This window comes from Tupaia chinensis, unplaced genomic scaffold (assembly GCF_000334495.1).
Source record: "Tupaia chinensis unplaced genomic scaffold, TupChi_1.0 Scaffold147500_1, whole genome shotgun sequence".
NCBI lineage: Eukaryota > Metazoa > Chordata > Mammalia > Scandentia > Tupaiidae > Tupaia > Tupaia belangeri.
Genome location: NW_006207351.1, coordinates 236,148 through 261,428, shown reverse-complemented (window position 1 = coordinate 261,428; position 25,281 = coordinate 236,148). Strand labels below are relative to the sequence as shown.

Below are 25,281 nucleotides of genomic sequence, written 5' to 3'. Positions count from 1 at the left end.
CCGCCTCTCCCTTGTTCCCTCCTGCCCTAGCGCGGCGGGGGCCGGGCCGGCACAGCAGCACACCTGCTCTCAGGCGGGGCCTCCAGGCCGCGCTCAGAGTCGCTGCAGCTGCTGCCCCATGCACCTGCTCCTGCCTTTTTAGGGTGGTGGGACTACCGGGTCTCCGTGGCCTCGGAGTAGCTGTGTCCACGCTGCCGGGCCGGACCCGTCCTGGCTGTAAAGGGCACGTGAGAGCCTCTGTAAGTGATGCGGGAAGGGCGCTCACGTCTCTCCTTCATTGGTGGGGATGCCATGCCCCGTCAGCAGCCTGAGGCGTTGACTAACTGAGGGGCCGCCTGTGTTCCCCGCAGCCCAGAGTCCTGGGACAAGAAGTAGGGACGCGTGGGAGAGAGAGTCCATGCAGTGCTCTGTGCAACTTTGACATTTGTACCCTTGACGGCTCCCTGGTGACACCAGTGCCACCAAGATTGCTTACTGAGATCAGAGAAATGAGAAAGTGAAATATTACACTTATGATATGGAGATTTCATTTTCTGAACTCAATCACGTTTGATCTAATGATTGGCAAGTATTTAAACTGCAGAGTAAAGCATTCTATGGTCTTTTTAAAGAAGGAAGATCCTTTTATTAATTTGCTGGTTTGTTGAGATATAATTTGTGTGTAGTAAAGGACACAAATCTTAAAAGTACTTGGTCATATGAACGCACCCAGGTAACCACCAATCCGATCAAGAAATAGAATGATTCCTGTGCCCAGAAAGTTCCTGCGACCCCCTCCTAGTCAATTAACTACCCACCCCAGCCATCACCGATTTTTAACACTGTTGATTGGCTTTGCCTGTTCTTGGACTTTCTGTAAATGGTATAATACGGGTTCCTTTGGTGTCCTGGCTTCTCTTACTAAACGTTCTGGCCGGGCATTGTCCATCTGACCCAAGCAGGCAGCAGCAGTGAATTGGAGGCAGGAGTTGGGGGCTTATGAGAGCAGTCCAGAGGCAAAGGTTTAAGTTTGGGATTCATTAATATCTAACTAGCATTTAAACGGTGTGCAAGGCTACCCACACTACTGTAATCCCGTTTCTCTAACTTTAAACCAACAATTACAGGCCTGACTTCCCCAGCCAGGTCTCCCTCCAAATCCTGCCAGAAAAGGTTCTGCCACATTGTTAGGACTCCTGTGACGTCTGAAGGTCAGCTCATGGAAACGGGCTGGGCTAGGAGAGAGCACCGGAGCGCCCCACCGTCCATGTCAGGGGTTTGAAGCAGGTTAGAGAAGAATGGGATATCGCTGTTGAGTTAATCACCTCCAGTGACCTCTTATCTTTATTTTCTAGCTGAGTTGCGCAACGTGACAGCTTGTCAGTCTAACCAGCCGAGGTAAGAAAGAAATCTCATTGAGGAGCCTAAGGAATTAGGGGTAGGGACTGGCAGGTGGCGTGGTGGTTAAGGTGCTGGACTTCCACATTGCTTTCTCGCTTTCCCTTTCTGTCTCTCTCTTTCTGGTCAAATTAAAAAATAAATAGTAGTAAGAGGCACCAGCAGATGGCGAAATAGTTACATCACTGGACTCCCACATAGTCGACCATGGTTTGAGTCCTGGACCCAGCAGCTTGAAACTCACACTGGGCGTATGTGTGCGTGCCCAAGATCCCGAATCCCGAGAGGAGAAGGGAGGAGCCACTGGGTCCAGGACTCGAACTGCAGTTGACTACATGGGAGTCCAGCGACATAGCTATTACGCTAACTGCTGGTCCTGCAAAAATCTCTTAATAAGTAAGAACCAAATTGAATAATTCTTTAAAAAAAAAAAGAATTAGGGATGTAGCATTTCTAAAACCGCCATTTTCTTGCAGCAGAGGGCATTCGTTTGAGACTTCGGCGTGCTCCTCACCAAGCACAGGAGCACCTCACGTCTCCCCTGTCCTCATACTGCAGGCTAAAGCTGGCGTCAGCAGCACAATTTGTCTTCGGAATGGCTGACTTGACTTTTGCTAGTAAGAGGGAAATGCGAGGCAGCATGCTCAGGCTCCTCGAAGTGAAGTCTTTGTGAGCTCAGGTGAAGGGCTGTGAAGGAGCTGTCGTGAAGTGAGTCGGGAGAGGGCATGGGTGGTTGGAAACTTGTACCACAGGGAAATGGAGTAGGCAGGTCTTGGACATTTTGGGGAAAGTTCTTGTTAGAGAAACGGGCAGTCTGAGACTCAGACCCTTTCTCAGCTTTCTTTGGGTAACTTAGTAAACAGTGTATTTTTTGTCTTCAGCAGCGAAGACGATGCCATCAAAGTTTTTGTCCGCATCCGTCCGCCTGCAGAGGGCTCTGGGCCAGCCGACGGGGAGCAGGGCTTGTGTCTGTCCGTGCTGTCCGCCACGACTCTCCGGCTGCTCTCCAACCCGGAGCCCAAGACCTTCACGTTTGATCACGTTGCAGACATGAGCACCACGCAGGTAACGGGAGCCACAACGGCCTTTCCAGACAAGGCTTTGTTGTTTGGAGGGATTTTATCTCTGCTCTCTTTGGTTTGGTAGATCTCAGATAAGGACACTCAAACTGTCCATCAACATTTCAAATATACTTTTTTTTTCTTAAATGTATTTATTCCATGAGTGAGAAAGACAGTGAGAGGCAGCAGCACCCCTGCCAGTGGTCTCAGCGCAGTGACCTACCCCCAGCCTCAGCCAGCACAGGTCACAGGCGTGCATGCTCAGTGTATTCCGGGATGCTTCCAGGCGAGGGCTGCATCTTCCCACGTGGGTCTACCTCACAGAGCGTGGTGTCGAATCACTGCACCTCCTGCCTGCCTCCAGCCCACCTCAGGACCTACTGTTTGCTGACAGTGACGTGAAGAGTAGACGAGAAGGCGATCCAGGGTGACTCGGAGATTTTGACCTGAGTGGCTCTTACTAGGTCATCGGAAAAGTCATGACGCATTTTTGCATAGAAAAACAGAAAAATTAGTGACCAGCAGATGGCGTTATGTCACTGGACTCCCACGTAGTCGACTATGGTTTGAGTCCTGGACCCAGCAGCTTGAAACTCGCACCAAGTGTGTATGCATGCCCAAAATTCCAAGAGGGGACTGGAGAGCTCACAGTGTGGCCATCCTCCCTGGGGGGTGATTTCTTGCTTTCTGTCTCTGGCGAGCACATGTGCCCTATAGCAAAAATCTCTGTTAAAAAAAAAGAAGGGAACCAGCAGTTAGCGTAATGGCTATGTCACTGGACTCCCACGTAGTTGACCGCGGTTCGCGTCCCGGACCCGGTGGCTGAAAACTCATGCCGGACACGTGTGCGTACGTGCCAAAAGATCCCGAGAGGAGAATGGACGAGAAGGGATTGTGTCATGACCATACCCCCTGGGGGGTGATTTCTCGCTTTCTGTCTCTATGTCTCTCTCTGTCTGGCGAGCGCATGCGCCCTATAGCGAAAAAAAAAACCTCTCCAAAGGAAAAAAATGAAAAAACAAAAGTTATGTCAAGACTTTTCTGATGACCGAATATGTTAGATGAGGTAGATTTAGGAATTCTTGCACTGTTGCATCTACTTATATGTTGAAATAAAAATAGATACCAGAGGTTATTTAGTACGGATTTGTGAGGAAATCCCTCAAGAAAAGACAAGGCCGTGCTTTATGCCGACCGCAGCGTAATGCTTGCAGTGCGTGACACGGAATTCTGTGTCAAGTTGAGACTGGGGCTTTAAATCTGTACTTGTGCAAGAGATTAATGAACGTGGTTATGTTTAAAGTTTTACCATCTTAGATGCCCTAGACAATTTTCTATAGAAGATGCAATCTTCATATGATTGCAAGTGTTAAAAAAAAAAATCTAAGTACTCAGCTTTTATGGTTATAGTATTGAAAGAAGTTTAGAAAATAAGTCTTCATTTTTACGAAATGGTGACATTTGGTTCTTATATTTGTAGGAATCTGTATTCTCAACTGTGGCCAGAAGCATCGTGGAGTCCTGCATGAGCGGCTACAATGGCACCATCTTTGCATAGTGAGTTGGCTCTGCCTACCCCTGGTCAGTAGGAAGTGTCCGTGTTGGTCTCCTGTTGTTGCAGCAGGTCACCACCCGCTCAGTGGCTGGGACCAGCACAGGTCGGTTATCTGTGTGAGCCAGACATTCAACGCAGGTCTCACTGCGCAGCTCCAAGGTGTCAGTGCAGGCCGCGTTTCCTCCCGGAAGCTCCACGGGCAGCTCTGTCTCCTTCTGTCTCCAGCGTGTGAGGCACCAGCACTACTCGCCTTGCCGCCCCCACTCTCTGTCCTCAGAGCCGGCAGCTCACAGGCCCGAGGCTCCGGTTTTGAGGACTCACGTGATTAGATTGGCCAGAGCTGGGTAATCGAGGGAGAGGGGATTAAGCTTCTCCTGGAGAGAGGAGCGTCTACATACTGCCTGTGAAAGTCTGGGGGAAAGATTTGTCTGTCCTCTCCACTTAGCTCACGGAATCACTTATTTGTACAGTGTAGACGCATGCGTACGTGTTTTGTCCTTTGGGTTATAGTCCCAGTACTTCATTATTTACCCTGTCACTCGTATGGCCCCAGCTCCGGCCGGTGGAGCTCTTGGAAGCTGGTTTCCGTGTTCCCATGACGCCCTTGTGCTGGAGCTCCCTCACGGGGATGCTGCCGCGTGCTCCTGCCTCATCTCGTCCTCTCCCCGCGCTGGGCGGAGCCAGCCGTTCCACCGCTGAGCCTGGTTCTTTCTTTTTATAAGAAATTGTATTTTATCATTTCTTGCATACATTTCATTGCTGCACATCTTTGTGGGATATATTGATATGGACCTTGAAGGCGTGAATGCCGTGTGCAGTACGTAAATCAAGGGCCATGTCCTTCACCGCCAACGAAAACCACCGCATTCGGATGGGTACCACTGGACTTTGCTCTGCAGGGTTTTCTCTCCTTTCTTTTTGTCTTTTTGAGGTAAGTATTTAAGATTGGCAAGATCTGTTTTTTAAATGTTTCTCAGCCGTGGAGTGCCATTCCACAACCCATCTGCCTGAATTCCTGTGTCTGTTAAACACTTTGGCTGAGCCCCTCCTGGTCGTTTTTATGGCTTATTATTCTGCTTATGTTGCTAAGAGCACATGTACTTACCAGAGAGATCGAGAGGGAGAAAGCACTCGCAGTGGATGTGGTCACGCTGCTGTCCCCTCTCCATTTCTCCAGCCCATTGGGACTTGGGGCATGCACACACATGTGCCTGGTATGTTTTTCAAGCCACCAAGCCCAGAACTTGAACTGCATTTGGTCATGGGAGCTGTGCATTGGTCCTGCGCTAGAACTGTTCCTTAATAGGCATGCTAATTGTAATGTTTAATTCATGGCATAGATGCTAATAACTTAATAAAAATTGGTTTCGGTACTCGTGGGTAGACATAAGGAGCGCTTGGGGGGAAAACGAGTGTTTGCCTCCAGCAGGATCCCCTCTGTCTCAGCCAGCCAGGATCACAGGCACGCATGTGGATACTCGGCACGCACGGGAGACTCCGGGACCCAAACCAGGGGCCCTCCAGTGTGGGTCCAGCCGCATTGCTGCTATGCCACTGCCTGGCCCTTTCAGTGTCCTTTAAAGGTGAAGTCTTTAGGGAAGGAATTGCTTCAGTATTTACAATAGCAAAAATTAGGAACAGAAGTCCACTGGATTCTGGCTTCCTAAATTATAATGCTGCAAGGCCACATCCATGGGATGGGAGGGAGCTGTTAAAATAATACAGAAGACCTCTGTTTACTGGTTTTGAAAGGTATCGGCCTTCAAATGAAGGGAACACAGTTGCAGAGCAGCAAAAAGATCAGCATCTCAATTTTTATAAATCAAAGTTAGATGAAAGCTTGGAAGGCTGTGTCTGTGTACCCTGGAAACTGGTCAGCGATTTGTAGTGGCTAGCCCCTGGTGGAATCGGTGGGAAAGAAGGTAGACCATTCATTCACCTTTCACGCTGGACTGTATTACAGTAGGAGGTAGTACTATCACTTCTGTGTGTACAACTATGAAACGTTCTCTTTTACAGTGGACAGACTGGCTCGGGGAAGACGTTTACAATGATGGGTAAGTACATCGGAGAGGAGTGTCTGCTGACTGGCCGGGCTCCTGTGATGGCAGCGCCTGATCTGGGAGGCGTCCTTTCTGTTTACAAGGTCGATTATATAGAGTAAGGGGTTTTCGCCAGGCCCTGGGCCGACGGTGTGTTCCTCATAGCAAGGTCTGACATGTCCGTATTTGTCAGTGTGTTCTGGAGCTTAGTGCCTAGCACAGAACAGGTGGACTCAGTGTCTCAGTGGCTCTCCTGACTTCTCATTCATTCAGACTCCTGCATGACCACGCCAGGCATCAGGATTCCAGACCAGTGACCCTTCCGCCGCCCCCTGTGGTACCTGCTCCTCTGACTTCTGTGATCTTTAGTTTCAAGTATTTTCAAACTTCTACAAATGAAATTTTATAATATGTGTTCTTTTGTTTCTGGCTTCTTTATTTCAACATTCAGTGTCTAAGATAAGTACTAAAAAATTTCTCCTCTATTTCTAGCAGACATTTGGATTATTTCCAGTTTGGGGTCATATGAATAATGCTTCTGTGAACATTTTTGTTTGTGTGTGTCTTTTGAAGTCATTTCTTTTGGATACTTGTCCAGGAGTAGAGTCGCTGGATTATGTGGTATATGTGTTTAGCTCCAGTAGGTATTGCCCAGCAGATCTTCAGAGTGATCATCCCGGCAGTATACAGAAGTTCTGGTTGCTTCACATCGTTAGACACACTTGATATTGTCAGTTTTGAAACCTGCTGGGGACCAGCACATGGCACATTGGTTATATTGCTGGACTCCCAGGTAGTCAACTATGGTTTGAGTCCTAGACCCAGAAGCTTAAAAACATATACCGGGCGTGTGTGCTGCGTGCCCAGAATCTCAAGAGGAGATGGGAGGAAAAGGGATGATGGCTATTTGGGTGGCTTCTTTAAAATGCTCAGACTTTTTTCCCATTTCAAAGTTAGCTGATCTTTTTCTTACTTATTTCCTGGGGTTCCCTTTAAAATAGAAAGCCTTATGTTTGATTTTTCTCTAGTTTTTGTTTCTTTTGTTTTGGTTTGGTTTTTTGTTTAAATTTATTTATTTATATTCTTAATACTATGCATCATTCTAGCATACAAAATGAGATTTTCCATCCAGAATACGCTGTATATTGGCTCAATCAAGCACATCAACATACATGTTATCTTCAACAAATAATCTTCCATTTCTTGTTTCCTGTATATTCTGCTTTTTTTCCCATCCTTGATTCTCTGTCTCTCACCTTCTGCCACCTCCCACCCCCTCCCACACTGTCTCTGGTATCCATGGTTGCTTTCTATGCCTTTCCCCCCATTTTATTGATTCACTAAAGATCTTAATTAATCTAAATATTTTCAGTAGCAAGCACAGCTGATATATACATATCCATGAACACAAGTCTGACCCTAGGCATAAACCTCAGTGAGCAGAATGAACATACTATAAAGTAGCACCTAGCTGGGGCTATATAGCTTACTGCAGTCATCAAATAGGTATTTTAATGCATTTTTTTAATTTCAAGAAAAACAGTTTTTGTGGGTTTTTTTTCTGAAACATTTTTTAAATGAATTAATTTACATTCATTCCCTAAGCATTGTCACAGCATACAAAATGTTGTTTTCCATTCCTTTTTCCCCCCACATTTTATTGATTCACAAAATTTCTTAAATAATCTAACTACTTTGAATAGCAAGCTTAGCTGATATATACATCTCTATGAATGCATGTCTGACTTAGGGCATGAATCTCTGAGTAGAATGAATATACTATAAGGTTGCCCCTAGCTGATGCTATATAGTTTACTATGGTCATTAATAATGTATTTTTTACTGTATTTTACAATTTCAAGAAATGCCTGGGCCAGCTCGGCATGAACACGCTTCTCTGAGTGGGCAGGGCTGCGGATTAGAAATAGACACAATAACACACACACACAGACACACAGTATAGAAAGGCGAGGATCGGGTGGGCGCAGCTGCTCTGATGGAGAAGTCGCGACCAGAACCAGCCTCAGGCTTATTCTTTTCAAGGGCAGAAAATGGGGGAAGGGGAAATGGGGTGTAAAAGGAATGGGAAGAAGGAAGTGGACTGGGAAGAGAATAAGGGAGGAGGAATCGGAATGCAAAGCCAGTTCTTGGATGTAAATCGCCTGAGGATGTGAAAATGACGGCCCGTATAATTTGCCTGATCTTTTTGGGGGACAGTCTGATAAAGGCTTGTGACTTCCTGTAGCCAGTGCTGGGCAGTATGGGGTGTTGGCTGTCAGCAACAACAGGAAGACAGCCGTCGACAGCAGGCAGGTACTGCTTTCGTATGTCGATGCTTCTCATAGCCCTGCTGGAGTAGCTTACGGAAGCGCGTGTCTGCGGGCCACATGTTCTCATCACATGCTTTCAAATTGGCTGTTCTCCACAAAGAAAAGTAGATGTAACTTTAATAAATCAAAGAAATGCTAAGGAAATATGCCTAAAACTTAAAGTCAGGAAGCAGGTTGAGATTCTGTTTAAATAGTAGGTATATGAACCTATCGGCAGCTCAAGACAAGACAAAAATCCTTAAAATCGGAAAACAAATCCTAGAGAAAAATCAACAATGTTTTAGCTAAAAGTCATAAAATTCTATTTCACCAGTTCAGTCTCATGTACTTTATCTTTTCTTGTGATTCAGTTTTCCCAATTAAATTTTGGGATATAATATTCAACTCCAGACTTGTCCCCACGGGTAAGTTGGCCATTTTCTTAGTTTTTGAAGTCTTATTTCTGTGTGACTGTATTTAATTTTCCTGGTATAGCACTCCCGGCAGAATTTCTTGGAGAGCTTGTCTGGTGTTGGTAAATTCTTTCAGATTTTGTTTATCTGAGAATGTTCTTGTCTTTTCTTCCCATGTGAAGGATAATCTTGCTGGGTACAGTATTCTTGGTTGAAATTGCTTTTCCCTTAACACTTTGAATATATTTTCTCATTCTTTCCTCACTCGCATTGTTTCCGATGAGAGATCCACTGTGAGCCTGATGGGATATCCTTTGTAGGTAACTTGCCGTTTCTCTCTTACCAATCTTAGTATCTTGTCTTTGTCTGTGGCTTTGCTCAATCTGGCTATAATGTGTCTTGGAGAAGATCTTCTTGGGTTGATTCTATTTGAGGTCCTTTGTATTTCTTGGGACTGGATCTTCGAATGCTTCTCTAGGTTTGGAAAGTTTTCTTCCAGGATTTCATGGAATAGATTGTCAATGCCCTTATGGGTCTCTTCCCCTTCTGGGACACCAATTATTCGGGTGTTTGGATGTTTGATGGTATCTAGTATTTCTTGTATAGTACTCTCATGTTTTTGGACAATTTTCTCAGTCTTCATGGTGGATTTTTCTAGACCAGTAATACTATCTTCTATAACTGAGATTCAATTTTCAGTGTGATCTAGTCTGCTTTGAATACTTTCAAGGGAGGTTTTGACTTCCTGTATTATAGTCTTCATCTCTAACAGGTCCATTTGATTCTTTCTTTTGGTGTGTAATTCCTCTTTTAGATCTTGCAAGAATTTCCTTACCTCCTGAAGCTTGTCAGCTTCTTTCCCCTGCCTCTTCAGCAGTTCACGGTCTCTCTTCTCTTCAATCTCTGTGAGGTTTGTCACCATGGAAATTCTAAATTCTTTATTAGACATTTCCATGAATTTCATCCTACTATCTGAGGATGGTGCATTACTTCTAATTCTTAAAGTTAAGTCTGAGTGTTCAGAGGTGTGCAGGAGGTGATCTGCAATCTCTCTTCCATTCTGTTCTCACTCTTTGTGCATCAGAATCAGTGGGAATACATTCTCCTCTCGGGATCTTGGGCACGCACGCACACGTGCCCGGCGTGAGTTTTAAGCCACCGGGTCCGGGACACGAACCGCGGTCGACTACGTGGGAGTCCAGCGACATAGCCATTACGCTAACTGCTGGTTCCCTTGATTCTTTTTTTTAAAGTGCATAATTCCTCTTTTAGATCTTGCAAGAATTTCCTCACCTGGAACTTGTCAGCTCCTTCCCCTGCCTCTTCTGCAGTTCATTGTCTCTCTTCTTCGATCACTGTGAGCTTTATCACCATGAAAATTCTAAATTCTTTATCAGACATTTCCATGAATTACATCATACTGTCTGAGGATGAAGAGGACTTATTTGTCCTTGGAGGAGAAGTATTTTCTTGCTTTCCCATATTTCTTGTGACCCTGCGGTGATGTCTAGTCATCAGATGGATGGTGCATCTCTTCTAATTCTTGAAGTTCAGTCTGAGTGTTCAGAGGGGTGCAGGAGGAGGTGATCGGCAATCTCTCTTCCATTCCGTTCTCAGTCTTTGTGCATCAGAATCAGTGGGAATAGAGGACTACCCTGACCCTAGCTGTACTCAGATGTAGAGATATTGCTCACTCGGACCTGTCTAGACACTCACAGCAGGAAGCCTCCATTTTCAGTCTGAAAGCACTAGTTCACAGCCTGAGTTGAGGACCTCGGTGGGTTGCTTTTTGTTTGTTCAGGAGGCAGCAGCTGTTTGGTAAAACTGACGGTGGCCACCGGGGGCGTCCTTCCAGTCTCATGATCTGTGGGCTCTATTCCACACTGCTAGGCCTGACTGCCTGTTAGAAGTGCCACAACCTCGGGTGTCCATTTTCAGTCTGAAAGCACTAGTTCACAGCCTGAGTTGAGGACCTCGGTGGGTTGCTTTTTGTTTGTTCAGGAGGCAGCAGCTGTTTGGTAAAACTGACGGTGGCCACCGGGGGCGTCCTTCCAGTCTCATGATCTGTGGGCTCTATTCCACACTGCTAGGCCTGACTGCCTGTTAGAAGTGCCACAACCTCGGGTGTGCAGTGTGTCCTCTGTGACTGTGTGATTGGTCGCATAAGGTGCCCTTTTAAAGGACGCAGGATAGAATGGACATGAACGCTTTTTCTTTCCCTCTCTTTTAGGACCATCTGAATCTGATAATTTTTCTCATAACCTGAGAGGAGTAATTCCACGAAGTTTTGAGTATTTGTTTTCCTTAATTGATCGTGAAAAAGAGAAGGTAAAATTTATTATGAAATAAAATAGTTTTGTGAAATGTCTGATTGTGATTGGCTCAGACTGCATGGAGGGGCATAAATGGTACTCTGTGGTGTGGATTCACTAGAGTGGTGTTTATATGCATAGGACCATCCAATGTCTGGGGGTAGCAGGTGGCGTAGTAGTTCAGGTGCTGGACTCCCATGTGACCAACTGCAGTTCAAGTCCCAGACCAGCAGTTTCTTTTTTTTTTTTTTTTTTTTTTTTTTGCTATAGGATGTGTGCGCTCGCCAGACAGAGAGAGACCGAAAGCGAGAAATCACCCCCCAGGGGGCACAGCCATGCTGCAATCCCTTCTCCATTCTTCTCGGGATCTTGGGCACGTACGCACACACACCTGGCATGAGTTTAAACCACCAGGTCCAGGACTCGAACCACGGTCAACTACATGGAGTCCAGCAACATAGCCATTACACTAACTGCTGGTCCCCCGGCAGTTTCACAATCACACTGGCACCCAAAATCCTGAGAGGAGAATGGAGGAGAAGGGATTGCAGCGTTGCCATCCTCCTGGGTATGATTTCTCACTTTCCATCTCTCTGTCTCTGTCTCTTCAGAAAGTGCCCAGACCCTATTGCAAAAATCTCTCTTAAAAAATAGTAAAGAAATAAAGTCTGACACTGTAGGACATTCACAACTTGCAAAGCACGTGTAAGCTGGATGCTCGTGCGAGGTGGGGTGCTGCTTCCCTTGCAGGCTGGCGCTGGCAAGAGTTTCCTGTGCAAGTGCTCCTTCATTGAGATCTACAACGAGCAGATTTATGACCTGCTGGACGCCGCGTCGGCTGTGCTGTACCTCCGCGAGCACATCAAGAAAGGCGTCTTCGTCGTGGGGATGGTGGAGCAGGTGGTGACCTCAGCCGCCGAAGCCTACCAGGTACCCTGTCTCGCGTATCCGTTAGATGCTCAGGTGACGAACACGCCGAGAAGTCATCTTTATCTGAAAGAAAGAAAAACTTGAGGTGCCAACATGTTGCTCTGTGTGAAACGCAGAGCTAAAGGAGATGCATGTGGCAGGATGGTGTGGGTTTCTCACAGCTAAGATAGAGCTTGGAGCTGTCTGTCTACACTGCAGTATGTTGGTGCTACTCGTTCCAGTCAGGTACTCTCAAATTGAAACTACCCTGCAGGGGCCAGCTGGTGAAGTGGTAATCAAGGCACTGGATCCCACATGGCTGACTGCATAGTTTCTTCGTCGTGGGGATGGTGGAGCAGGTGGTGACCTCAGCCGCCGAAGCCTACCAGGTACCCTGTCTCGCGTATCCGTTAGATGCTCAGGTGACGAACACGCCGAGAAGTCATCTTTATCTGAAAGAAAGAAAAACTTGAGGTGCCAACATGTTGCTCTGTGTGAAACGCAGAGCTAAAGGAGATGCATGTGGCAGGATGGTGTGGGTTTCTCACAGCTAAGATAGAGCTTGGAGCTGTCTGTCTACACTGCAGTATGTTGGTGCTACTCGTTCCAGTCAGGTACTCTCAAATTGAAACTACCCTGCAGGGGCCAGCTGGTGAAGTGGTAATCAAGGCACTGGATCCCACATGGCTGACTGCATAGTTCAAGTCCCAGTCCTGGCAGCTTGAAAAACACTCCGCAAGTGTGTGCATGCATGCCCGAGACCTCGGACGGGGGATACGAGAGGAGAAGAAGGTGTTGCCGAGTGCCCGTCCTCTGTGGGCGCTTCTCGCAGCCAGTCCTGTGGGAGGAGACTGGCTAGCACCCTCTCCCCCGTCTCCATAGCCCAGTGTCCGTCAAGGCTCGGCATGGTTATTGTAGCTTCCATTCTGGATGCGTGGTGAAGGAGAGGGTAAAGGCTGACGTTCTTAAGGGTTCGTCTTTTAAGATGACAAGGCGGAGCATAACACAGAATCACGTTGGTTTTCTTAGAGGTTGGTTACAACACGCCTTACTTTCCTCACACGGAGAGTTGTTCTTTTTGTTACTAGTTTTGTTTGTTTGTTTTAGAGAGAGAAATTTTTGCATTAGCAAGAGACAGAGAGAAGGAAAGCCAGAGATCAGCCCCCGGAGGGGAATGGCCACTGCGCAGCCCCTTCTCCTCCAGTCTTCTCTTGGGATTTTGGGCACGTACGTACATGCACTTGGCATGAGTTTGAAGCCCCTGAGGCTGGGACTCAGTGAATATTGTAGAAGTCGCACTGCCAGCGCCACGGTGCAGGCGCGAAGTGCTGTGCAGAAGAGGCCTGGTGCTCCCAGCCCCATTCCCTGCCCTTGCCCCAGATCCCGACAGGTTGGAGAACTGGAGGAGGAAGGAGCGTGGTGTGACCAGGCCCCAAGGACGGTGTGCACACTATCAGGAATGAAGGAGGGAGAACTGTGAAAGTAGATATTAGGTTATTGATTCTTAAATGCATATCTGATGTTTTAAGTTTGCCTCAAGTGTATCTGACTTGCGTTTCTTTTTCATCGCCAGAGGGCAATGTGGTTGCCAGAGACAGAGACAGTATTGCCAGCCAGCGAGCTGGGGAGCATTGTGATGGGATGCTCGGTTCTCAGGCCCAGACCACTGATTAGAGACCTGTTGTGAGCTGCAAATGAAGCCATGGCACAGAAGTATGGAAAATAGACTTTTTTTTTTTAAGAGAGATTTTTACTGTAGGGCATGTGCGCTCGCTGGAGAGACAGAGACAGAAAGCAGATGGCCACACTGCAGTCCCTTCTCCATTATCCTCTGGGGATCTAGGCCATGCACGCACACAGCCCGCATGAGTTTCAAGCCATTTGGTCTGGGACTCAAACCACGACCAACTCCACTGAGGTACACACACACATGACCAACATTTTTTTTTTAAATGTATTCATTGTTATTTTATTTATTATTATTTTTTAAATTGACTAGAGAGACAAAAAGAATGAGAGGGATAGTGAGAAATCAAGCCACCAGGTTCAGGACTCGAACTACAGTCAGCCATGTGGTAGTCCAGCCCCCTCAACCACCATGCCACCTGCCAGTACGCGCCCAGCTTGTTTTTGAAGCATTAAGGACTGGGATTCGAATCACAGCCAGCCATGTGGGACGGTTCCCTGGGTGAAGGGTTTAAGGCTGTGCTCTGGGGCCGGCTCCTGCTGTTGCTTCTTGTCCAGTTTTCCTTCTGCCCAGGTGCTGTCTGGGGGGTGGAGGAACAGACGTGTGGCCTCGACATCGATGAACAGAGAGTCCTCCAGGTCCCACGCAGTCTTTACAATCGCAATAGAGTCGATGGAGAGAAGCAATGAGGTCGTGAACATACGAACCTCCCTGCTCAACCTGGTGGATTTGGCAGGGTCTGAAAGGCAAAGAGATACCCACGCAGAGGGAATGCGGATGAAGGTAAGAATGAAGTTACGGTTCCCTACCTTTTGAAGTCTTACCACAAGTCAGGACCAAGCTGTGTGTGCGGGACGCAAAGGAACACAGAACTACTTGCATCTGGAAGGAGCCGCGGTTTCTGTTGTGGGGCAGGGACAGCAGACGTACCTGGGGGAGGCAAGAAGGCTTCCGCCCGTGCCAGGTGGTGGTGATGCCTGCGACAGCAGAGGGGCAGGTGTGGACAGGTGGATTTCCTGAGTGGTCATCTCAAAGGGGGCATGACGGCGTAGAGAGAGGAACAGGACACGTGCCCGGCTGGGGTATCTTCAGGGTTCCTGTGGGTGCAGAGGAACGTGCCTGCACTGCAGCCTGCTCAGTGGGCGGGCGCGTTAGAGGCAGGAGTCCAGGTCGTCCAGGACCCTGGTGCTCAGCAGTTCACACTCTTGCATAAGGTTTTTGTCACAGTGCAACTGCTCTCCAGACAGAGAGAGAAATCACCCCCGGGGTGGATGGGCTTGCCACAGTCCCTTCTCCATCCTCTTGGGATTTGGGGCACACACATACACACCTGCATGATTTTTCAAGCTGGGCTCGGGACTTGAACTGCACAGTCAGCCATGTGGAATCCAGCACCTTAACCACCATGTCACCTGCTGGCCCCTGGCACACAACTCTTTAAACACTGAGAAACAGTGAAAGGGTTTGAGCAGACTGCTGATTTCATATAAAAAGCCTGTTTGATAACGTCCAAGCTCCGACCTTGCTTTGGGCTAAGGAAGAGCAGCAGGCCTGAGGCTCTGCGTAACCCGTGCTTCTGCGCACTGCAGTGTGAGTCTCGGGAGTGTGCATGAAGCTCCTGTAGTTTAGGGTATACAGGGGCTGGGGTGAGGGCTGGGAATGGGGAGGGAAGTCTACTTTCTGCACTTAATTGAAGATTGGATCATCTGAGCGCTTGGGGAGTTTGGGGAATCTCGGGTTCGTGTTTCTGTGGAGGGACAAAGCAGATGAAGTAGCCTGTGCTTGTAAGAGGACCCGCACTAGGTCTGGGAGAACACTTCCTATAGGGCCAGCATGTGCATGGTGGGTAAGGTGCTGGACTCCCACATGGCCAACCGCTGTTCAAGTCCCAGATCTGGCAGCTTCAAAGCAATGCCATTCATGTGTGCAGACATGCCCCAGATCCCAAGAGAATAAAGGAGAAGAGGCCGAGGTGTGGCTACCCTCCCTGGTGGGGTGATTTCTCTCTCCCTCTCCCCATCTCCGGTGAGTACATGCACCCTATGGCGAAACCTTTTAAGAAAAAAAAAGTTACAATCATGTAGGTAACTTTTTTTCCCTTTTTTGCGCGAGTTTTGTGTTTGTCTTTGAATACTAAAATGATAGTGTACATGGAGTAGGAAAAGGTCATCGTCCGCGCCTTGCCTGTCCGTCCAGAATGTCACCTAGGGGGCGTACTTTAGTTCAAGGCTCCAGGGTCAGCAGCGTGCCCACGGTGCTCTTTTCCCTTGCCGCCCTAGGAAGCAGGTAACATAAACCGGTCCCTGAGCTGCCTGGGCCAAGTGATCACCGCACTAGTGGACGTGGGCAATGGAAAACAGAGACATGTTTGCTACAGAGACTCCAAACTTACCTTCTTACTCCGGGTGAGCAGGCCTTCGTGCTCGGGCTCTTCCCAGCGTGCTAGCCGGGGCCCATAGCGACGGTATCTCAGGCCTTGGCTGTTTCAAAAGACCTCGTGGGCTGGCGGGCTCCTGAGCATAGTGGCTGGGTGCTGCGCAGAGCCGGATCCCGTATCACCCTCCGTGGCTCTCGTCCTGGTCCCAGCAGCCAGAGACAGGTGCAGGTGCACGCATGGCTGCAGTCCGGCCCGGTGCAGACGGGGAGAGGATTGTCGTGCCCTCTGGCAGTTCAGGGTGGGGGAGACCTCCTGGGGCACCCTGGCAGTGATAATGTGCCACTCGAGCAGCTCAATCCTCATGGCAGCCACAGTTTGAATCCCTGCCTGGGTCAGCCTGAAACACACGTGCCTGAGACCCGCAGGCTGGAGGAGGGGCTGACTTTTGACCCACCTGTGAGGGTGCTCTTCTCTCTCCCCGCTCTCCCAAGTACATGCTTTGTCATGAGTACAGAAAAAGCGTGTTGAATTTTTAAAATCATGTGATTTCTTACCTGAAAACCCGTCCCGTTTACATCGTCACACAGGACTCCCTGGGTGGCAACGCCAGGACCGCCATCATCGCCAACGTCCATCCCGGCTCCCGGTGTTTTGGGGAGACCCTGTCCACACTTAACTTTGCTCAAAGAGCCAAACTGATTAAAAACAAGGTAATGTACTATGTATACTTATTTTAGAAAATGCTGAAATTAGAGTGTGCCATTTTTGAGGTTGCCCTAATAATATTATTAAAAGCTTATCTTAAGGGACCAGCAGTTGGCGTAATGGCTATGTTGCTTGACTCCCATGTGATCGACCACGGTTCGCCTCCCAGACCCGGTGGCTTAAAACTCACGCCGGGCGCGTGTGCGTGCGTGCCCAAGATCCCGAGAAGAGAATGGAGGAGAAGGGATTGCGGCGTGGTCATCCCCCTGGGGGGTGATTTCTCGCTTTCTGTCTCTGTCTCTGTCTGTCTGTCTGGTGAGCGCACGTGCCTTATTGTAACTCTCGGGTCATCAGAAGAGTCATGGCACATTCTGGCATAGGAGATACACCACGGCTTTTCCAGTGACCCAATGTGTGCCAAGTTCTGGCTCCTCTCTCATAACCTCTGTAACCACATGAACTTCAAAGCCTAGGCTAGTCTGCCAGTCGTTGAGGTGTGACTAACTTTCCGTAAGAAAGGCAGTCTCTCCTACAGTTGGGTTGAAGATTTGACTTGTCCGAGCCGTGCTGGCAGGGCCGTGTGCGGGGTGCATGCGTGTGTGCACGTGGGGGAGGGGGCCACAAGAGAATCCCGTGACATGGACACACTCCATCTTTAGAGCTATCTGCAGCTCCGATCTGTGACTGTAGGGAGGAACTGGGGGTGTGCTCTTCTGCTTGTTTTTCTCTTCTCACTTAGCAGTCAGTCAACAGTCTCCTGTGCTCTGTGGTTACCAGCAGGTATGGGAGTTCTCTCCCCCGACCAGCCAGTGGTCCACAGCAGACACTGTGCCCCTAATTCAGCCGTCTCCCCCTCCGTGGCTCTCGTCCTGGTCCCAGCAGCCAGAGACAGGTGCAGGTGCACGCATGGCTGCAGTCCGGCCCGGTGCAGACGGGGAGAGGATTGTCGTGCCCTCTGGCAGTTCAGGGTGGGGGAGACCTCCTGGGGCACCCTGGCAGTGATAATGTGCCACTCGAGCAGCTCAATCCTCATGGCAGCCACAGTTTGAATCCCTGCCTGGGTCAGCCTGAAACACACGTGCCTGAGACCCGCAGGCTGGAGGAGGGGCTGACTTTTGACCCACCTGTGAGGGTGCTCTTCTCTCTCCCCGCTCTCCCAAGTACATGCTTTGTCATGAGTACAGAAAAAGCGTGTTGAATTTTTAAAATCATGTGATTTCTTACCTGAAAACCCGTCCCGTTTACATCGTCACACAGGACTCCCTGGGTGGCAACGCCAGGACCGCCATCATCGCCAACGTCCATCCCGGCTCCCGGTGTTTTGGGGAGACCCTGTCCACACTTAACTTTGCTCAAAGAGCCAAACTGATTAAAAACAAGGTAATGTACTATGTATACTTATTTTAGAAAATGCTGAAATTAGAGTGTGCCATTTTTGAGGTTGCCCTAATAATATTATTAAAAGCTTATCTTAAGGGACCAGCAGTTGGCGTAATGGCTATGTTGCTTGACTCCCATGTGATCGACCACGGTTCGCCTCCCAGACCCGGTGGCTTAAAACTCACGCCGGGCGCGTGTGCGTGCGTGCCCAAGATCCCGAGAAGAGAATGGAGGAGAAGGGATTGCGGCGTGGTCATCCCCCTGGGGGGTGATTTCTCGCTTTCTGTCTCTGTCTCTGTCTGTCTGTCTGGTGAGCGCACGTGCCTTATTGTAACTCTCGGGTCATCAGAAGAGTCATGGCACATTCTGGCATAGGAGATACACCACGGCTTTTCCAGTGACCCAATGTGTGCCAAGTTCTGGCTCCTCTCTCATAACCTCTGTAACCACATGAACTTCAAAGCCTAGGCTAGTCTGCCAGTCGTTGAGGTGTGACTAACTTTCCGTAAGAAAGGCAGTCTCTCCTACAGTTGGGTTGAAGATTTGACTTGTCCGAGCCGTGCTGGCAGGGCCGTGTGCGGGGTGCATGCGTGTGTGCACGTGGGGGAGGGGGCCACAAGAGAATCCCGTGACATGGACACACTCCATCTTTAGAGCTATCTGCAGCTCCGATCTGTGACTGTAGGGAGGAACTGGGGGTGTGCTCTTCTGCTTGTTTTTCTCTTCTCACTTAGCAGTCAGTCAACAGTCTCCTGTGCTCTGTGGTTACCAGCAGGTATGGGAGTTCTCTCCCCCGACCAGCCAGTGGTCCACAGCAGACACTGTGCCCCTAATTCAGCTCAATTCTTTTTTTTTTCTTTAAATTTGTTTATTTACATTCATTCACTATACATCATTACAGCATACAAAATGAGAGTTTCCATCTAGAATACACTGTATATTGGCTCAAGCAAGCACATCAACATATGTGTTGTCATCAACAAATAATTTTCCATTTCTTGTTTCCTGTATATTTTGCTTTTTCTCCCATCCTCGACTCGCTCTCTCTCACCCTCTGCCATCTCCCACCCTCCTCGCTGTCTCCCTGGAGAGCCGCAGCAGGAGGCCCCAGTCCCACAAGGCCGCCACCCTCCACCTGTGCCCATGGCCAGCCCAGCTGGATGCCCCTGCAGTCCTGGCCCCAGCTGTAAATCGGGTCCCATGACCTTCTCCTCACACTTGATGAATATACAGAGCAGCACCCAGAGCTCGGGGACATTGCTTACTCTTACCGGTTTGGCGTTAACATCACGAAGGGTACAGGGGAGGGCGCGGCCGGCGTGCGCACGGGTGCAGAGCTTCATGCCCTCCCCCAGCACAGCCTCCAGGAACCCAGGTGCAGCCTCCTGTGCAGGTGCCTCGGCCCCCATCCAGCCTTGGGGCACCACAGAGGCTCCGTACACAGGCGTGACTGGTCAAGTCCGTGGCCATTGGAGGTCCACGTCACCTTCAGCCTCTCCTCTCCCTGGGGTTGGTGGGGCTGAAGGGTCGTAGCCCTACGCCTGGCCTTCCCTGTCCTCAGCTTTCGTCCTGAAATTACCGAGGGCTGGCCGCCCATCTGCTTATTAGCGTATACATAAAAAGACACTTGGCCCTTGGGAGACCCCAAGGATTTTAGGAACTGTATGCCTGGAAAGGAGGTGAAGACCAAATGTATATTCCACAGGATTGCAGCTAAGGATTCCCTCATTTTACATTCTCTTAAGAAGCTTCTTTGGTATTGTGTGTACCAGGGTCAGGAAACGTCACGTGAAAAGCCAGTTGGTACACATTTATACTCTCTGGCCCACCTGGTCTGCCCAGCTGCTCAGCTCACTGTGTAGTGAGGAGGCAGCCGTGCTCAGCATGGACGAGTGGCAGGGACCACGCACACTGACCGCAGAAGCGAGAGCGGGCCGTCCGACCCTGCGGCAGCCTGTTGAGAGGACGGCGAGCCCCACTTACTGCAGAGACACCGGGGCCCTTCGGCTCCCGTGGACACTCAGTGCTGGAAGCCGCCAGATTACTCTCTCTCTCTGTTCAGGAAGGCAGTCGGCCCTCCTTGCCCCTTCCTCAGGGAGACTCGCTGATCATCTGGTCGTGACCAGAGCGAGGCCCATACCCCTGTCCTTGGGTGACCAGAAATGTGTAGGTTGGGACATTTATTTAATTTCCTTAGATTACAACACCCTGCCCCCAGTGGGGTATCGGTAATATGAAGGGGAAAAATGTTTCATGACCCTAAGTCTCTTGAGACTTAGTAAAAGTCCTTTGGTGGGACCAGCAGATAGCATAATGGTTATCATTGGACTCCCACATAGTCAACTTGGTTCAAGTCCCAGAAACTCACTAGGTGTAAACACATGTGTGCCCAAGATCCCAAGAGGAGAATGGAGAAGAAGGGATTATGGCGTGGCCATCATCCCAGGGGGTGATTCTCGCTTTCTGTCTCTCTCTCCAGTAAGCACATGGACCCTATAGCAAAAATCTTTTTTTTTTTTTTTTAAAAAAAAAAGCCCCTTGGCAAGTGTGGCACTGCAGTGGTGACTGGAATTATGATGTTGCTGATGTGACAGTGATGTCAGACATACAGTAGTGCTTCACAATGAGGCTGTCTGGGGGTCAGATGCAAATGGAAAACTCACAAAACACGACACAGAACAACAGAGCCACAGCCTGTGCCAGTCACCAGCCATGCTGAGTCTCCCGCAGCCAGCGTCTGGAGGTGCGGGAGTGTCCGGGACTTGCTTAAGGGTGAGCTGTTCGGGACGGTCTGTCACCTGTTGATAAGGTGTAGTGTTCTCAACTGGACTGGACTGAGAAGTATCTCATGTTGGGTAAATTCTTTATACAAGCCAAATGATACCTAGTGATAGAATGTTTTTAAAAAATGCGAAATAATAATGTGAAGAGAATGATGACGAGCTCTTGGATGATGGCGGTGTGGATAGTAATGGCTGTCTTGACTGAGATGCATGGTAATTGTGCTCAGAGAAGAGATGTAACACACTAAAGATACATGTGGTCCAGGACCAGCAGCTGGTGTAATGGCTATGTCGCTGGACTCCCACGTAGTCGACCGCAGTTCGAGTCCCAGACCCGGTGGCTTAAACTCACGCTGGGCACGTATATGTGCGTGCCCAAGATCTCGAGAGGAGAATGGAGGAGAAGGGATTGCAGTGTGGCCGTCCCCCCTGGGGGTGATTTCTCGCTTTCTGTCTCTCTGTCTCTCTGGCGAGCACACGCACCCTATAGCAAAAACCTCTCCCCCAAAAAAGAAAGAACAAATAAAATTAATTTCTCCTTCCCTGGGGGAAAGAATAATTAAAACCTAATGAATGCTTAAAAAAAAAAAAAGATGAACTGTTCGCGTCTTGGCTGAGACAGGAACACGGACCTTGGGGCTGTCTGAGGGATTTTTCCTCACTGAAATGTCGGATTTTCATGGTGGGGTCCCTTTGATGCTGGGACTTGTTACTACCCGGTAGGTTTTGCAGGCTGTTATAAACATTTTTTTTCTTTTGTTGGAGAGGTGTTTTTTTTTTGCTATAGGGCACGTACGCTCACCAGACAGAGAGAGACAGAGAGGTGGGTTCACCTGGTGAGGGGCTGCTGCAGCGGGGAGCTGGGCCGGCCCTGTGAGCCCCGTGCTCCTCTGGGAGCTGAGACGGGGGAGGGACCCCGAGGTAGGAGGGTCGGGAGCGAAGTGTCCGTTGAGCCCATCCAGCAGCACCGGGTGGGGATGCGAGAGGGCGGAGCCTGGCTGGCCCCGGTCCTAGTGCTGTGAGTCTGGTGGCCTTGCACTTGTGAGACCTCAGTACGGTTTCCTTTGATGTTTATCACTCCAGACCGTGCTGAGCAAGGAGAGGCACAGGGCTGCACTGCTCAAAAAGCGCTCTTTAATGCCTTTTACAAATTCTTCATAGGCAGTGGTCAACGAAGACACCCAAGGGAACGTGAGCCAGCTGCAAGCTGAAGTGAAGAGGCTCAAGGACCAGCTGGCCCAGCTCACTGCAGGGCAGATGCTGCCAGAGGGCTCGCTTACCAGAGGTAGGACAGGGCGTGCCCTGCTCCCGTGTGCAGCCTGGGTGAGGCCTCTGCTGGGCAGCCGGGGCAAGTTCTGCTCCCATGTGCAGCCTGGGCATGCAGCACAGTAAGGCTGTCCCCGTCTTCCCATGGGGACCTCCCCATGCTCACCTCCTGTGGACTCTGCCTTGTAGCAATGTGGTGCTCTGTGTGATTCTGTGGAGATGCCATGGCACAGTTCTGGAGGAAATGAGGGGGTCAAAATTATTTTGTCTAATTCTTACCCAAAAATGCTGAAAAAGCTAATAGTTTCGTTTAGAGCCACTGCCATGGCTCTTGTCAGAATTTATAAATATCGGGTCATCAGAAAAGTCATGGCAAGGGACCAGCAGTTAGCGTAATGGCTATGTCGCTGGACTCCCACGTAGTCGACCGCGGTTCGAGTCCCGGACCCGGCAGCTTAAACTCAAGTTGGGCGCGTGTGCGTGCGTGCCCAAGATCCTGAGAGGAGAATGGAGGAGAAGGGATTGCGGTGTGGCCATCCCCCCTGGGGGGTGATTTCTCGCTTTCTGTCTCTCTATCTTTCTGGCAAGTGCACATACCCTATAGCAAAAACCTCTCCAAAAAAAGAAAGAAAAGTCATGGCACATTTTCACATAGAAAAACAAAAAAGACCAGCGTGACTTTTCCAGTGACCCAGGACAAACGGCCGGAGAGACTGATCTTCCTGAAGAGTGGCTAGTGCAGAATGAGCTGGCGGGCTACCAAGGCCAGGCCGAAGGGCACAGGCGCTCCCAGGAGGCGCACAGGGCCCCGGGCTCCCTGAGCTTTTCAGGCCTGTCTCTAACTCTGTCCCCCAGTGTCTCCTCCAGCTGTGTTTACTAAAGGAAGAGAGACTGGACTTTTTCAGTAAGGGACTGCTGTGTGGAGGGGCCACTTTGGAATCTGTACTTTGGGGTGACAGCCTGGCTCTTCAAGGGAACTCGAGAGCAATCCGTCAGAGGCTGTCCTGGCTCACGTCTCTGTTCTGAAATTGTGAAAAATAAGCATCTCTCTTCCTTTCCCTTACTTTGTTACTGGATCGACAGAGAGGGCTGACTACATGAAGTATTTCCAGGAGGCCATGTTATTCTTTAAGAAGTCTGAACAAGAAAAGAAGGTAGGAGACCAAACGAATGTAGAGGGAATTCAAGCGTTTCCGGCTGGGGTAGAAGGTGTGTGGTGACGGTGTTGGACTCCCACGTGGCCGACTGCAGTTCAGTCTCGGACCTGCTGGCTTACCTTCTCACTCACCTTTCTCTCTCTCTCTGGTCAGATTTGAAAGTAAAAGTAATCATAAAATAAATAAGTAATTCTTTTGAAAAAGTAAACTTCAGGCTTCTGTGTGGTTTGCATTGTCTTTCCAAGTGAAGGAAGTGGCACTAGCTTAATAAAGACAGTGGGGAAAGGGTGTGGGGATCCAATTTTGCTTTCAAGGTTAAATTTGTGAATACTTGAAATTTGTTGCAGAGTTTATATAAATTTAAGAAAGCTGAATTATGTTCCATGTCTAAATAAATTGTGCATTTAAGTCTCTGGTAGAAAAAGTTACGCAGTTGGAAGACCTCACTCTCAAAAAGGAAAAATTCATCCAGTCGAATAAAATGATCGTGAAGTTCCGAGAGGGCCAGATCACGCGGCTGGAGAGGCTGCACCGGGAGTCCCGGGGACACTTTCTGCCCGAGGAGCAGGAGCGCTTGCTCTCCGAGCTCAGGGACGAGGTCCAGACCCTCCGAGAGCAGGTGAGTGCCCAGCGTCACGGCGCACCACACGAGAGCCACCCAGAGCAGGTACAGGCCTGTCGCCAGGCACCTGCTCTTACGGCAGCGAGACGGTTTTCAGTGGGCTCAGCTGCTAGGGTGCAGGATCCCTGCCTCCTTCCCCCAGTAGTGAGAGCAGAAGGTGAGGGCAGGCCCAGCCAGGCTCCACCCGGGGGGCAGTGGTGGTTGTCAGAACTGGTATTTTTTTAGAGCTGAGATTTGTAAAGTTATGTTGTTACTGTTTTTCCTTTTCCCTCTCATGAATGGATAGATAATATGGGCACATTTTGGGGCCAGCAAGTGGCATGGTAGTTAAGACACTGGACTACCACGCAGCCAAGCAGTTTGAATCTTGCACACGGTCAGAAAATCACACCAGATACATGTGCATACATGTCCAACATCCTGACAGGAGAATGGAGGAGAAAGGATTGCATAGCCATCCCCCTTGGGGGGTGATTTCTCACTTTCCCTCTCACTGTCTTTGATTCTCTCTGGCGAGCACATATACCAGTGAAAAAACTTTACAAATATGTACACACACACACACACACACACACACACACACACATATGGAGAGAGAGAGACAGATGTTGTTTGGAAAGAATAGGGCCCTTCTGTGACTGTGGCACTGCCAGGGAGGCTGAAAGCTGCACGGTTCGCTTCCCTGGCCAGCCTGGACATGGGCTGTTTGCCTGCGCCGAGACCCTAGCAGGCTGGGAGGCCAAGGCAGAGGACTGAAACAGCAAGGGTCTGTCAGAATGGCTCTCTCTGGACTGAGCAGCTGGCATGGATGCTAAGGAACTGGATCCCAGGTACTCTCTTTTTTTAGGCTTTGCCACAGGGCACATGTGCTCACCAGAGAGAGACAGTGAGAGGGAAAGCTTTTTTTGAGATAGCCACACCGCAGTCCCTTCTCCTCCTGGAGTTTTGGGCACGCACGTACATGGACCCGGCGTGATTTCAAGCCATCAGATCCAGGACTTGAACCGCAGTCAACCATGGAAGGGTCCAGAGCCCTAACCACCACAACCTGTGTGCCCGCCGTTCCTCTGACGTTCTGATCTAACCATTCTCCTGTGGGTGAAGGGTCTGCCACAGTGTACCCTGTTGTGTTTAGTCTCCATAGGAGCCCGAGTGGAAGTTTCAACAGTGCAGACCCCGCTGAGAAAGGCAAAGCTGTAGGCTATGCACGTCTTCGGTCTAACGCAGACGCCAAGCTGGTCTTGGTGGGGACAGCAGGGGACCGCGTGCTGTATGTTTGCCCGACACTTTCTTTCTCTCTTTTTTTTTTTTTTTTTTTTGGCGAGC

General features: G+C 49.4%; 1 protein-coding gene across 1 annotated transcript in view; it reads left to right on the top strand.

Moving 5' to 3' along the window:
- The first annotated feature begins 246 nt into the window (after positions 1 to 246).
- The window catches only part of KIF15 (kinesin family member 15), a 64,158-nt gene continuing 39,123 nt past the window's right edge, over positions 247 to 25,281 (top strand). The window contains exons 1-13 of the mRNA XM_006169783.1: positions 247 to 280; positions 1,335 to 1,377; positions 2,259 to 2,442; positions 3,919 to 3,995; positions 6,013 to 6,050; positions 10,988 to 11,085; positions 11,820 to 11,999; positions 14,239 to 14,448; positions 15,945 to 16,070; positions 16,630 to 16,752; positions 22,072 to 22,195; positions 23,260 to 23,330; positions 23,743 to 23,952. Coding sequence (XP_006169845.1) covers positions 247 to 280; positions 1,335 to 1,377; positions 2,259 to 2,442; positions 3,919 to 3,995; positions 6,013 to 6,050; positions 10,988 to 11,085; positions 11,820 to 11,999; positions 14,239 to 14,448; positions 15,945 to 16,070; positions 16,630 to 16,752; positions 22,072 to 22,195; positions 23,260 to 23,330; positions 23,743 to 23,952 — 1,518 coding nt within the window. The remainder of the gene's footprint in view (positions 281 to 1,334; positions 1,378 to 2,258; positions 2,443 to 3,918; positions 3,996 to 6,012; positions 6,051 to 10,987; positions 11,086 to 11,819; positions 12,000 to 14,238; positions 14,449 to 15,944; positions 16,071 to 16,629; positions 16,753 to 22,071; positions 22,196 to 23,259; positions 23,331 to 23,742; positions 23,953 to 25,281) is intronic.